Source organism: Phyllostomus hastatus, unplaced genomic scaffold (assembly GCF_019186645.2).
Source record: "Phyllostomus hastatus isolate PE091 unplaced genomic scaffold, TTU_PhHast_1.1 phas_contig_198, whole genome shotgun sequence".
In the NCBI taxonomy this organism is placed as follows: domain Eukaryota; kingdom Metazoa; phylum Chordata; class Mammalia; order Chiroptera; family Phyllostomidae; genus Phyllostomus; species Phyllostomus hastatus.
Genome location: NW_025333715.1, coordinates 7,453,383 through 7,468,192, shown reverse-complemented (window position 1 = coordinate 7,468,192; position 14,810 = coordinate 7,453,383). Strand labels below are relative to the sequence as shown.

The 14,810-nt window shown below is 62.3% G+C and overlaps 1 protein-coding gene across 1 annotated transcript; it reads left to right on the top strand.

Moving 5' to 3' along the window:
- The first annotated feature begins 945 nt into the window (after positions 1-945).
- Positions 946-13,230, top strand: SH3BP1 (SH3 domain binding protein 1). Its single transcript, XM_045835135.1, has 18 exons — positions 946-1,351; positions 2,521-2,563; positions 2,768-2,872; positions 4,008-4,084; positions 4,387-4,498; positions 4,589-4,665; positions 5,163-5,307; positions 5,719-5,787; positions 5,963-6,053; positions 6,496-6,641; positions 7,389-7,500; positions 7,852-7,933; positions 8,022-8,102; positions 8,757-8,873; positions 9,594-9,691; positions 10,030-10,189; positions 11,330-11,424; positions 12,667-13,230. Exons 1-18 carry the CDS (start codon positions 1,293-1,295, stop codon positions 13,077-13,079), a joined length of 2,082 nt encoding a protein of 693 aa, XP_045691091.1. The 5' UTR covers positions 946-1,292; the 3' UTR covers positions 13,080-13,230.
- The last annotated feature ends 1,580 nt before the right edge of the window (positions 13,231-14,810 follow it).

The following is a 14,810-nucleotide window of genomic DNA, read 5'->3' as shown; positions in this document are numbered from 1 at the left end:
AACACTGAGGTGCCTGAGGCCGAGGTCCTGCCTAGGCTGCCCACCCACACAAGTAGGTGTGCTCAAATGATCCTCAAACCGAACCGCAGTTCCAGCAAATCAAGGTGTGGTACCTGCCCTGGCTGGTGTGGCTCAGTGGATTGAGTGCCCGCCTTCAAGCCAAAGGGTCACCGGTTCGATTCCTAGTCAGGGCGCATGCCTGGGTTGCAGACCAGGCTCCCCAGTAGGGGGCACACAAAAGCATAGTGCCTGTAGCAGGACCCCACCCTGGGCCCCTCCCTCTTCCCCAGTCCCCTGGGCTCCTGATGCCTAAGGGGTGCAGGTACTCAGAGGAAAGAGAGCCTACTATTTCCCAAAGACTCATCGTGTGTTAACTAGCAGTTATGGAGCTCCTGCTGTATGCACAGCTCTGTTTTGTGTGGAGAACGAGAGATGTAACTACTACTGATTCTGGAGGGGCTGAGCAGCACCCACATCGCTGACTTACAAGAAGGAAGGGCAGGGACTGAGGAGGTTTACGGGAAGAAGGGGCTTGACAGATGGAGGAAAACTGCTGGGGCTGGGGCTGGGGGCGCGCAGGGCGTCCGGGAACTGCTCTGGCAGTGCTCACTGTCGCTGGAGGGAGCAGATCTTGTCTACTCTTTGGGTCAGACAGGGCCGGGACAGCGGGCCCAACAGGGCATTAGAGGCAAGTCCAGAGTGCCAGGGAGTTGTCCGAGGGCGCACAGCAGGGAGCAGGCCAAGGAGGGTGTCCAGGGCAGTATCCTTTGAAAGACCCAGATGCGCCAAGCCGGATCAGGAAGGCCTGTCCTTGGCCTCGGGCTCTTAAGCAAGGAGGCTTCTTTCCCCTTTGAGAGGGTTGCAAAGGTTATTTATACCCCGGTGGGTGGGGCAGGAACTTGGGGCAGGCGCGGTGGCAGGAGCGGGCTTACCTGCTTCCCGCCACCACCGCTGGACTGGGCGAGGCGGCCGGCGAGGAGCCGCGCGCACCACCTGTAGACGGCGGGGCGACCGGCGGACCTACACTCTCGGGGCCGGCCAGGGCCGAAGGGAGCCCGGAAGACGGGGAGAGCGAGAACCCAAACTTGGAGAGAGGAGTGACCTGGGGGCCGGGGGCGGAGCCGCGAGCAGGGCGGCGGGAGCGAGCGCGAGCGGGAGCGCGCTGGCCCAGGAAGCGGAGAGCGCCGCCCACCCAACCCCGGCGAGAGCGCAGCCGGCAGAGGCAGGCTGGGCTGGGGGCTGCCGGCCCTCGACCCCTGCCGTGACCCCGCAGCCAACAGCCCACTCCCAAGATGATGAAGAGGCAGCTGCATCGCATGCGGCAGCTGGCCCAGACGGGCAGCTTGGGACGGTGAGTGCCCACTCCATTCCTTTCAGTCCCACGCTCACCCCCGCACGACCCGAGGGAAGGTGGAGGAACGGGGCGGGGGAGGGGGGGAGGCCGGAGACAGCTGGACAGCCACCCTCTGACTAACCAGAGCCCTACCGCTCTTGCCTCTGAAGGCCACCCCCGCCTCCCAGCCAGAGCAGGAGGGAAAAGCGCTGCCTCTTGGGCGAAGGGGCGCCCGCCGCCCCTGGTTGGAGTGGGGTGTGGGGAGGATCAGGGATGCTGAGCCTTCTCTGTCTGCATGGGCATCAGAGTGAACGCTCCTTCCTGGCCTCACTTGTCCCCTCTGTGCAATGGGGACAGTTAACCATCTCTGGTTGCCTGGGGGGAGGGGCGGTCAGGGCCCCAGGTCTTGAGGGAGGAGGGTCCTGACGTGGTGGGAGGGGCCTGTTCCAGTCCGGTCCCGTCCCGTAGTATGCCCCACTCCCCCCAGCCCAGAGGCTTGCTTCTCTGTCTTGCTTCTGCTTTCCCAGTCTCAGGTGGAAACATCTCCTGCCTCCAGGTTCCATCCCCAGCCCCTGAGCTGGTGGAGTGGAAGCCGGAAGTTTGGGGAGCTCCCCCAGCCCGCCTTCTCTCCTCTTCCCCCTGCATTGGGAGTTTCCCATCTTTGGGCCCAGGGGAGACCTGGTTCTGGTCTCACGCTGGAACAGACGCCTTTGTGGGTGGGCCCGGGCAGTCAGGCTGCCTTGGTCTGGGCCTGTGTCCCCACGTGTCCCTGGGCAGGGGCCCAGGGTCTGTCCACCACTCCAGTCCAGCGCCCTGTGCGGCTGACAGCCCCAGAGTCTAAGCTCACACACTTCCCGTTCTTGGGGCGAGCCCAGGCCTCCTCTCCCCAGGGCAGCAGAGGAGACAGGCTGGGCCCTAGGGTGCCCCCCCCAGTCTCCCCTTCGGTTTCATCCACTCTCTCTCTCTCTCGGGACTCAGCCCTGGGTGGAGGAGGAAAAGCCACGCATCCTAGTGCCATCCCCATGGAATGTGCTCCGACTGGGATGAGGCAGGCGGGCCACCCAGGGCGGGCCCCAGCTGGGAGGGGTGCTGGGAGCACCTGGGGTCCAGGCACCCTGTTGGGGGGGTGCTTTCCTAAGCTGGGCCGGCTCAGCAGAAGCTCTCCCCCCACCCTATCCCCCTCACAGCACCCCGGAGACTGCTGAGTTCCTGGGTGAGGACCTCCAGCAGGTACGCGCCCGGGCCGGCCGTGGGTGGCGAGGCAGGTCTGTGCAGGCTATCAGCCGAGGGCCGGGCGGGGACGCCAGTTGGGGGCCTCCGTTGAGTCATTCCCCAAGCCGCTGGTCATAGAGTCCCCAGGAGGGGGAAGAGAAAGGGCGGTGGGAGGGGCGACAGCAACCTCCTGGGATCCATAATGCCCGCACCCCCTCCCAGGTGGAGCAGCGGCTGGAGCCAGCCAAGCGGGCAGCCCACAGTGTCCACAAGCGGCTGCAGGCCTGTCTGCAGGGCCAGAGCGGGGCGGACATGGACAAGCGGGTGGTGAGTAGGGGGTCCCAGGGAAGAAGGGGCCTGACAGGACACCTCTGTCCAACGGGAAATGAGGTTGGGACTGGATCTCCCTTCCAGTCTGCACCTCTGGCCCCAAGCTGGTGAAGACCGCTCTGCCACAAGGTCCCTGGGGACCCTACTCTTGAGGCCCTAAGTCTTCCCCATCCTCTTCTTGACCCCGCCCTCCTCCCAGCACCAATCCCCTGAGCCAAGGTCAGGCCTCTGACTGCACCTGAACTTCTCTGTGCAGTCAGAATGGAGCAGGCCCTCTCCACTAGGCAGTCTGAGGGCTTCTGAAAGGAAGTGACGTGGGAGCTGGATTTCTGGTGACACTCACCGGCCTTAATCAACAGGCAGGGTTTATGCATTGTTAGTCTGTTGCTAAGATGTGTCAGTGCATTGCCTCACTCCGTGCTGACAGCAGTGCTAGGAGGAGGTTGCCTTTATTAGCACTGGTACCGATGAGGAAACGGAGCCTCACAGAGGTAAAGTGACTCACTCGGGGTCATGCAAGCCAATCAGTGGCAGAACTGAGATTTGAACCCTGATCCATCTGACCAAACCTGGTGCTCTCTAGGTGGGACTCGGGTTTGGAATCAGTCAGTAATTCAGTGTGGCCGGAGCTCCGGGGGGAGAGAGGGAGCAGCAGCGGTCACGGAGGTTTTGAGCTTCCCCGTGGCTGTATCAGCCACACAAGCCCTGAGGCGGGGGTGGGGGCCCGCTTCTAGGCCTCTTCCCAGCTCTTCCGTTTGCCTCCCAACTGTGTGACCCTGGCAAACTCCGGGCCTCCTGCTGTTAGTTTTCCGGGTTGTGATGGCCTTTGGTCATTCCTTCCCCCCCGAGGTCAAGTGGCTTCTGGGAATGGGAAAGGGGGCCCCAGGGGGACAGGAGCTCTTTACATGGTCCCAGGCAGCGTCACCCCCGCCGTGCCTTGTCACCGTCCTGCTTCCACTGTCGTCTGTGGCGGTGGCCCTCCTGGGTTCCCTCCTCCCCTGTCCACGCCCAGGGCCTCCGTGGGGTCCCGCCCCCGAGGGACACGCCGTGAGTGTGAGCGGGTGAGGGGAGGCCCGCAGGCGAGGTCAGGCGCTCACGCTCACAGCCGGCCCTGCCCTGCCCTGCCCTGCAGAAGAAGCTTCCCCTCATGGCCCTGTCCACCGCAATGGCCGAGAGCTTCAAGGAGCTGGACCCTGATTCCAGCATGGGGTGAGCACGGACGGGGCCTCAGCCTTCCCCTGGACAGGCCAAGGAGGGCTCTGAACCGGAAGGGGGTCTGGGGCAGGGAGGGCAGCCCCAGTGGAAGGGTGACCAGGCTAGGGAGAGTGTCTGGGCTGGGGACAGTGACCTGGTCAGTGAGGACAGGCAGGCCTGGGAGGACGTGGGGCTCAGCGAGGATGAAGGAGCCATAGAAGGGGCAGGAGATGATGGGGAGGGGGGCAGCCCCACCCAGCCTCTCCAGATGGGGGTGAGGGACTGTAGGAGCTGGGCCCACGGTGCTGTGTCCACAGGAAGGCCCTGGAGATGAGCTGTGTCATTCAGAACCAGCTGGCCCGCATCCTGGCCGAGTTTGAGATGAACTTGGAGAAGGACGTCCTGCAGCCTCTCAACAGGCTGAGTGAGGTGACCCCACCTGCTGTCCCCGGCTTCCCTGGTCCCCAGCTCCCACTACCCTAGCCCGCTCACCCCCTCCCTCCCCTTGCCTGTGCCTAGGAGGAGCTGCCAGCCATCCTCAAGCACAAGAAAAGCTTGCAGAAGCTGGTGTCCGACTGGAATGCCCTCAAGAGCAGGTGGGAACCACAGCGTGTGAGTGGGGTCCGTGCCTGGGTCAGCCCACAGAGGGGGCCAGACAGCTTCGAGGCCCTTCCCACACTGGGAGGACACTGGGCACAGAGTGTGTGCCTGTGCACACGTCTGGTCCTTAGGAACACGTGGTGAGGGTACACGTGACGGTCCCTCTGTACATGTGAGTGCATGTGTGTGCATGTGCTTATGCCAGCTGGGGGTGACCCGAAAGCCTAAGATAGCCCTGAAAAGTCCTCCCACCCTCTACCCTGCAGTTGGGTGGTTGTGACTTCCAAGCCTACCACCAGGTGGCGTTCCAAGCACTCTTGGCCCAGGCCACAGCGGAGCTCTGGGATCTGCATCTATGAATCCCAGAATCCCCTGTGGTCAGGGATTTGCATCTGTAATTCCCACAATCCTGTGTGGTCAGGCATATGGAGGGGACACCTAACTTTGGGCATGAATGGGGACAGTGACCCCCCTACCTTGGGTTCGTCCCCAGGCTCAGCCAGGCAGCTAAGAACTCAGGCAGCGGTCAGGGCGGGGGCGGCGGCCCAGGCGGTTACAGCCACACAGCCACGGCCAACAAGGTGGAGACGCTGAAGGAGGAGGAGGAGGAGCTGAAGAGGAAGGTGGAGCAGTGCAAGGTGAGGAGGCACTTGGGGTTGCCGGGATGTGTGGGGGTGGTGGAGGGGGAAGCTGTCATTTCACAGACAAGGAAACTGCCGCTCACAGAGGTGGTGTCCCCTGCTCAGGGCCACGTAGGTAGGAAGCGGCAGAGCTGGGTTCACCGGGGCCCTGGCCTGTTTGCTGAGTGAGTGAATGAAAGGTGGACGGACGGATGAATGAATGAATGGTTATGGGGACACGGAGGTGAGGACTAGAAGCTGGAAAAGCCCCTCAGGAGTTCAAGGAGTTTTCTGTGGGAGGTCCCCAACCGCAAACCTCAGCAGAGAGAAGAGAGCAGGCCGGGACCCCTCACGTACAACTTGGGCAAGTCGTAACCCCTCTGGGCCCTGGCCTCGCTGATACAAGCCCCCCTCCTCTCGGTCCCCAAGGATGAGTATTTGGCCGACCTGTACCACTTTGCCACCAAGGAGGACACCTATGCCAACTACTTCATAAACGTGAGTCCAAGACTGGGCTGCAGCCCCCCAGCGTGCCGGGCTCAACACCAGAGCCAGAGGGTCTCTCTGAGAGGGAGGGAGCGAGGGAGCGAGGGAGGGAGGGGTCTGCTCTTGCGGACCCTGAGGGAGGCCAGCTTCCCTCACTTTCCCCGGGGGCGCACTCTTGTCCCCTCAGCTCATGGAGATTCAGGCCGATTACCATCGCAAGTCTCTGAGCTCTCTGGATGCCGTCCTGGCCGAGCTGAGGGAGAACCACAGCCAAACAGGTGGGGACACGGGGGGCCCCGGTCCCGCACTCCAGACCCCCACGTGCTGAGGCTCACGCAGAGCTTGCACTCCACCCTGAAAGGCAGTGGGCAGCCCCAGATGGGTTCTGCGCCGGGGGAGGGTCGATGAGATCTGTGGTGCAGAGTTTGCTCTGGCTGCTGCATGGAGGACCGAAGGGCTGGGGGCAGGGTGCCAGGACTGGAGCCAGGAGACCTGTTAGGAGGCAGAAGGGAGGTAATGGTGGCCTGAACGGCGGGTGGAAGCAGGGGAAGCGGGCAGATTCGAGAGATGCGTGGATGACCTCAGGGTGCGAGGCTGGATGGCTGGGTGGGAGGTAGTACCATTGGCCAAAGCAGTAGTCCCTTGAGGATGTCTGGGGGGAGCCCCTGGCTGCTCGTGGGTGGGGGGACCCTGGGCCGCTGATCTGTCTCGTCCCTGCAGACCCCTCCCCCTCGATGATGGCCGCCCCCTTCTCCAGGGTGTATGGGGTGTCACTGAGAGTTCACCTGCAGGAGCTGGGCCGGGACATCGCCCTGCCCATCGAGGCCTGCGTCCTGATGCTGCTTTCTGAGGGCGTGAAGGAGGAGGTGAGACCCTCTGGGGCAGGTGGGGAGGGAGCATCGGGCCCTCAGCCTATCCCAGACCTCCCCCACGCTGCCCAGGCTGTGCCCGCAGTCCGACCCACCCTCAGAGCACAAGTCCCGGGAGGAGGCGTGGCCTCCCGTTGCTGAAGCGTTAACACCTCCCACTTAGTGATGCTCCCGTGGGCCAGGCGGACGCTATGCTGTAGACCCTGCGCACTGAGGGACTTAGTTATCCCAGGAACCCTGGGAGGGAGCCCTCAGTGGCTCCGTGTGACAAGGGGAGATGGTGACCAAGAGGCAGATGTGCCCAGTGGCACAGGAGAGGGTGGCGGCGGAGCCGGGGACCTGGGTGCAGCCTCTGATGCAGGCTGCCCTCATTGGCCCTTCGAGCCTCAGCATTGCCGGTCCATCGGCTCCTGCCCCAGCACAGACCCTCAGGAGGCAGAACTGCCCAAAGACTGAGGTCCCTCCAGGGTCCTGCGGGGTCCCCCTCCCACTGCTCACCCACGTGTCTCCCCGTGACTTTTCTCAGCCCTTCCCAGACATCCTCCTTTGCTCCACATCCAAAAGCCTATGAGCTGAGAGGACCCATGGACACTGGTGTCCCCTCTACCTGCCGGACCGGTGGGGACATGGGCCAGGGAGGGCCAGCCGCCTGCCCCAAGCCATGAGTGAGGCAGGGCCTTCCGGCTAGGGTGTCCTGTCCCACCCACCCCTCCGTGACCCCACCTGGTCCCTCTCGCACCCCAGGGCCTCTTCCGCCTCGCCGCCGGGGCCTCGGTGCTGAAGCGCCTCAAGCAGACGATGGCCTCGGACCCGAGCAGCCTGCAGGAGTTCTGCTCTGACCCCCACGCCGTGGCAGGTACCTGCTCCCAGGACCCCAGGGTGGGGGGCCACCCCCCAAATCTCTGCACCTCCACTGCCTGAAATGATGCCACGGGTTGGGTTTAAGGCTGATAATCTGCTGAGGGGACACAGGGGCCCATAGAGTGGGGTTTGTGACGAACCCCCTGGCATGACATATGTGTACGCTTTTCTGAGAACAAAATCTCTGGCCTTCATGATTTTCTCTGACGGGCCCATGGCCCAGGAATGATAGACCTAGACACGTTAGTGTGAACAAGGGCCAGAGGCTCCTGGCAGATGGAGAGAACTGGGTGCTGGGGCGAAGGTGGAGGCTCAGGCTGCGTCTGAGCTCACACCACCACCTCAGGTGCCCTCAAGTCCTATCTGCGGGAGCTGCCGGAGCCCCTGATGACCTTTGACCTCTATGACGATTGGATGAGGGCAGCCAGGTGAGGTTGGAGGTGGGGGGTCCCGGCCAAGAGGAGGCTGCAGAGGTGCCGCCCCGGGCTGGCTCACCAGGTCTGTCCCCGTCCCCAGCTTGAAGGAGCCCGGAGCCCGGCTGGAGGCCCTCCAGGAGCTGTGCAGCCGCCTGCCCCCACAGAACTTCAACAACCTCAGGTGAGCCCCACGCTGGGCCCCGGGCTCCTGGAAGCCAGGCCCTGCCAGGACTCTGGGGTCTGGGTCCTGCCCCCTTGCCCTAAGCAATATTTCTAAAAACAGAACGCAGGTGGACTAGTCATTTTTTTACTTATTATTTTTATCTTAAATACGGAATGCTTCACGAATTGGCACGTCATCTCTATGCAGAGGCCACGCCGCCGTGCAAACTCCTGCATTACTTCCGCTTTAGTGTGTGTGCTGCACTAGAAGCGAGCACTGTCCTGCTCCTGTTTTTTAACGCTGGACATTGAACTCGATACATACCTTGAACCTCTGAAGCCACACCACCCGGCTTCACACCCCACCTGTGCCTCTGTGTGGCCCTGAACAGGCGAACTGACCTCTCTGTACCTTGGCTAGACGATTCGGAACATAACCACACCTGCCCCACGGGGTGCTGGGAGAGTCTCAACTTAGCTCCATGCCTGACACGTAGATGGCACTCAGTAGGTCAGCTATTTCACTATGACAAATCTTCAGCCAGCCTGTGTGCTGTCTCCGCCACCTTTTGGAAACCCCCAGCCAGGAAAGCCTTGGGTCTCAGGGGCGTGGGTACACATCTGTGGCCCGATGGCCCCGCCCTTGGCCCAAGCCCCGCTCCCGCCTCCCCAGGTACCTGATGAAGTTCCTGGCACGCCTGGCCGAGGAGCAGGAGGTGAACAAGATGACGCCCAGCAACATCGCCATCGTCCTGGGGCCCAACCTGCTGTGGCCCCCTGAGAAAGAGGGGTGAGCGGAAGGAGGCAGCCCCCGGCCCAGCTGTCTGCTCTCCATCTTCCCCCCGGGCCTCGCTTTCCTCAGCCTCGGGTGGTCAGCAGCCCCTGTTCTCGAGGCTGCCATGAAGGGCAGCCTGAAGGGACCATGGACCCCACAGGGCTTTAGAGATGGCATTCTGGGTAACGGGGTGCTCTCGGGGTGCTCGGAAGGCTGGGAGCCCGAGGTCTGGTTCTAGCCCCTCCTGCGCCTCCCAGCCATGGGCCTGAGGAAGTCACTCTCTCCACCCCCGTTTCCTCCTCTGCAAGTTAGAAATCACACAGAGTCCGAGGACTTTTGCTTTGGGAATTAAGCGAGAGAATGGACAGGCAAGAAGGCTTTAAAACGGCAAAGTGCTGTCCTGTGCGAGGGGTCACGCCCGCTCCCTGGCCACGTACGGCCAGAGGATGCCGGCCGTTCTCTGAGTGCAGGTGCCCGGTAGAGGCTGCCTGGGTCCAGGCCTGGGAGGAAAGGCGCCATGACCTGCGGGTGACGCCTGTCGTGTGCGAAGGGAGGAAGAAATTCGGTGTGAGAGCGGCGTGTTTGCCATCCACAGTGCCTGTGAGCTTTTGAGAACAGGGACGTGGTGTGATTGACTGGTCCCTGTGTCCCCAGTGGCCAGCGCGGGGCCAGGGAGAGTTGGGGCCACTGAGACTTTGCTCGGTGGTGACTCGTGTCCACTGCCTTCTGTCCCAGCGACCAGGCGCAGCTGGATGCGGCCTCGGTGTCGTCCATCCAGGTGGTGGGCGTGGTGGAGGCTCTGATACAGAGCGCAGACACCCTCTTCCCCGGAGGTGAGGCTCCTGCCTGCGTGCGCGCGCCCTCCCGCTTCATGCCCCTGTCCCAGACCCGGTGCCCTCCAGACCAGCCTCAGTCCCTGGCAGCCCCGTGCCCTCCCCACGAGGCCCGGAGGAAATGGCTTCTCCACTTTGAGCCTCCGTGTCCCCTCTGTAAAACGGGGGTGCTCCTGTCTGCATCGTGGGGTTGCTGTGAGGCTCCTGTGGGGGTGGGGAGGCGAAACGCGGCCCGGACAGTGTTGGGGAAGAGGAAGAGCGGTGCTGGCGCTGGCCCACCCTGCGGGGAGGCCGGCGGAGCCCGAAAGCAAGGCCTGCTCCCTTCCTTCCGTCCGCAGAGGTCAACTTCAACGTGTCGGGCCTGTTCTCCGCCCTGGCACCCCAGGACAAGGTCGGCGACAGGCCGGCCTCTGAGGAGCTTCTGGCCACGGCCACACCGGCCCCGGCCCCAGCTCCGGCCCCTGCTCCTGCCCCGGCCTCAGCAGCTACCAAGGAAAGGTAAGGACCCAGGGGTAAGAACGGCCCCCTGTCCGGACCCCACGATGCCCGGCTCGAGGCACCGTCTCTCAGGGCTTCCAACAGCACGTCGGGGAGTGGAAGGACTGCATTTTCACCCCAAAGGCCAGGTTTCCCAGTTGGCAGCGGGCGGGGTGGGGGCTCTGAGGGGACAGCCCTCAGCCTCTGGTGCGTTTCCTCTTCCCTCGTGTGGCTGCGTACTGAGCACGGACCATCGCAGGTTCTGAGTGCGCAGGGAGCTAGGGAGCCCCTCCCAGGGTCTCTGGGATCCCTGAACTGGGGCGCGGCTGCGTGTGCTGTGCTGCCTCCCCACGGCCCCAGTGCCACTCGCTCATCAGGCTGCGGGGCCCAGACCACGGGCTTCCTCAGATGAGCGAGACAGACGAACGCTGCCCTCGAGCCTGTGTCCAGGGCGGGCGGAGAGGGCCGACAAGCCCACCAGAGATCAGTCACCACCGCGCCAGGCGGGGGTGCAAGCTGTGAGGGAGGGCAGAGCCGGGGAGCGGACCGAGGGGGCGCAGCCTCAGCCTTGGGGTCAGGAAAGGCCCTCTGAGGAGGAGCCACCCGAACAGAGACCTGGAGGAAGTCGGAAGCCTCCCACTCTGCAGCTGCTGCTTCCTTTTTTAAAAAATGTGTTGATGAGAGAGTGAGAGGAATTCATTTTTTGTTCCACTCACTCATGCATTCGCTGGTTGTCTCTTGTATGTGCCCTAACCAGGGATCGAACCCACGACCTTGGTGTATTGGGATGATGCTCTAACTAGCTCAGCTAGCTGGCCAGGGCAGCCCCTCTGTTCCTCATCCACTCTCTGGTGCTGGTGGCCGGAACATCCTGTAAAGATCACAAGGAGGCTGAGAGTTGGGGCGGGGGAGGCTCCACTTCCTGTCCGGCACCCTGGCCCCAGCAGAGACCACGGACACTGTCCCAGCATCACAGAGCCGCCAGGCGCTCTGTGGATGCAAGCCCTAACCTATGTCAGAAAGGGGGGGTAGCCTGGGGGACAGATCCCAGGCCCGGCCACAAGGTGGGTGACCCAGACTCAGCCTGTTGCTGGGAGTCTCCCGAAGATTCCAGAAGATGTCTGGGAGGTGGCCAAGCCTGACCCTCTCCTTCCCGCACAGGACAGAGGCCGAGGGGCCCCCCATACCGGCCTCCCCCAAGGTCAGCAGGAACCCCACAGAGGCAGCCGCCCCAGCAGAGGACACGGCTCGGAAGAGTGAGCTGGCTGTGGGAGGACGGGGGCGGGGCGTGCAGGGGGAGGCAGGGGGGGCAGTCCAGACCATCCTGTGTGTTTAGCCGGGAGCCGGGGCTGCGGCCTGCACACCCCAGCTGTGTGACCTTGGGCTGGTGACTTCACCTGCTTGCCTCAGCTTCCCCCTCTGTGGACAATAAGTACGCCTGCCTTGTAGGGCTGTTCAGAGGATCAGACGCTGCTGCCTGGCTCAGGCCGCCTTGTAAGGGTCGGCCAGTGTGACTGAGCGTGGCAGGCAGCGGGGCTGAGTTCCTCAAGAAGCCCGGAGGTCCCAGAGTGAAGAGGGAGGACAAGGTCTTCAAAGGGCACTGAGGGAGGGGCGGCGGTGGTGCTGGGGGCCGGGGCCCCTTTGGAGCCCTCACCTGTTGAGCTGCCTGAAAGCCAGGTAGATGGAAGGCCGAGGGTTCAGGTGCAGTCTGCCGGAGTAACCAGGAGCCTTGGGAGGCTCCACCCAGCCCAGGAGGCTCTAGAATTTTCCACCCGAGTGTACAGAGTAGAGCCTGGAGTAGATGGAGCAGCCGCAGGCACCTCCAGACCATCAGGAGCTGGCGGCTTGCTCAGGAACCTTCCTGAAGGAGGTGGGGCATCTAGTCACCTCTCCTGGCTGCAGGGCGAGTGAGACGTTTGCTCACTTGAGCACAGTTCGAAGGACTGTCACAGGGTCACCTGCGCTGGTCCTCACCTCAGCCCTGGGAGGTTTGTCCCATCTTACGACAAGACGAGATGGAGGCCCCAGGGGGCAAGTGGTTTGCGCAGATCCCCCAGGGGGTGCAGGCAGAGCTAGGGCCCAAGTCCAGACCTCCTGCTCCACCCAACCCTTCCACTGCCTCTGGGCATCAGAGTTGTGCAGCCGCATCTCTGAGTCTGGGTTGGGTAGTTCTGGTGGGCTTCTGATGGGAGGTGAGCAAGACCCGAGCGTCAGGGAGGATGGGTGGCATTGCTTTGTTTGACAGGAGTGTGCTGAACATCTACTCCAGGCCCAGCCCTGTGCTAGCCAGCCGCACATACGGTAGCCACACATAGTGCACGTTCTATTGGGGGAGACAAGCAAAATAATGCAGCGAGGCCTGGGAGATGAGGACCAGCCGTGGGAACTGTGTTCCAGCAGAAGGAACCGCAGGTGCAAAGGTCCTGAGGTGGGACCGAGCGTGATGGCCTCGCCACAGGCTGTATGGACACTTGACTGCCCCTTTCCTTCCTCTGCAGCCAAACGCCCGGCACCAGCCCGACCCACCATGCCACCCCCCCAGGTCTCCGGCACCCGCTCCTCGTCTCCGGCCCCACCTCCACCCCCTGGCCCTGGCAGCCCTGTAGCTCCCCGAGCTCTGCCCCGCCGTCTGGTTGGCAGCAACCTCCGGGCCCCCACAGTGCCACCCCCATTGCCCCCGATGCCCCCTCAGCCTGCCCGACGCCAGAGCCTGCGCTCACCAGCCTCCCCCAGCCACACTTCCCCAGGCCCAGCCTCCTGCAGCCCCGTCTCTCTGAGCACGCCTGAGCAGGTGGACCTGGGGGTGGCCACAGAGGATGGAGGGGCCCCTGAGGCTGCAGGCAGGACCCCCACTCCCGCAGCTGTGCCCCCTCAGCCTCAGCCCAGGAACATTGCCTCGGAGACCAACTGAGCTGGGGGCTCCTCCCTGACAGCCCTCGGTGTCCCCTCCCTCCCCCTGGTCCTCCCAGGACATAGCCCTCACCCCCTTGCCCACAGCCTTCACCTCCAAGTGCCTTGGTGCCCGCTGGGTCGGCCCCCACGGCAAGGAGGACTCAGGCCAGTTCTCCACTTCCGGTCCTTTTCCTCTTGGGTACACCCTAGGCTTGGGGTGCTCGGCCGACACTGCGCTCTCTGGCGAGGTCCCGGGGAGCCGCCAGAAGGAAGGAGAGCATGCCTGCTCCTACAGGACTTTGGTTTTTCTCTTGCCAACGTATTTTTTTGCAAGGCAGGTAAATTATTTTGGACAAAACTGGAGCAGCAGCCCAAAAGATAGCTTTATTTTCTGTACTCAAAATAAAGGGGGGAAATTGCCTGTTCTCTGCCTCTTTTCCTTCTTCCTGTCTGAAATGATAACAGCCGACGTTTTTAAGCACCTACTCTAGGCCACACACTGTGCTGTTCTGCTTAAGATTTCCATGTGATCCTGTCCCTGGGGAGGGAATCCCATGACCTCTTACAGGTGAGCGGATGGAAGCTGAGAACATGACCTGCCAAGGTCGCACGGTGGGTGAGGCGTGGACCTGGGAGTAGGGCCTAGGTCTGACTGCTTCCGGGGCCTGGGCCTGGGCCTCATCCCGGGCAATAAACTTCAGTTCTCGGTATTCTGGTCTCCTCATCCGGGAAGCCGGGTAACAACTTCCACTGCAGAAATGTTCTGATTAAAGGAGACTCCTGTAAAGACCAGGCACCGTCCTTGCACACAAAAGTCCCCCATAAGTGATGGCTGCCCCTGATGCCGGGTCCCCCAGTCTGCTCCCCAGGAGCAAGGGTGGACCTGTCTGCAAACCATCCCTGAGGCTGCCCTGCCAGACCCTGGGCTAGGTCCCCGACACAGCCCTACACCCAAGTTGCTCCTGGGAACAGGCAGGCGGAACTGATCTCTGGAATTAAGTGTCAAGACTACTGGGAGCTCATATGGGCCCAGTTAGGGTAGAACCATCTAACCCAGACTGGTGGTGTGTGTCTGAAGGGTAGAGATCAAGGAGAGCTTCCTGGAAGAGGTGATATCTGAGGGGACTCTTTCAGGAACTGGCGAGGTGAAAAGGGGAAGAAGGAAGAACATTCCAAGCCACAGGAACCACCTACGCACCAGTGGAAAGGCCAGGACATTGGGAAAGAGAAAGTACCTCCGCTTAAAGCCTGGGTTACGGGATGCTCTGGAGCTCCAGGTGCTCCTGGAAGTCTCACAGGTCTTGGGAGCCTTCTTGGAGGTTGGCAGGCAGCCTCAGGACGGTGACACATCTCTCTCCAAGAGGGAGCCTAGGCAGCAGGGTCACCCCTCACTGTCCTGGGCAACTGGCCACTGATGCTCTGGCTCCTTCCCTCCCTGGGGTGCTTGGTGACAAGGCTGCCTCTAGCCCAGTGCCTGTCCACTTTGGCCTCACAGTAGAATCCTTCGTCATTATAGACAAAGACACCCAAAAATGCCAGGCTACACCCAAAACAAAGCAGAATCTCTGGGGTCCTACCACGCATTGGTATTTTGAAAACCATTTGTCAAAAGTCATCAAACTACACTTAGCTGTATACTTCTTACTGCATGTAAATTCTATATCTAAAAATAATGAGTGTTCCGGGGGCTCTACAGTGCAGCGAGCATGGAAAACCACTGGTGTAGGCCACGGGCCCCAGCGCTCAGGAA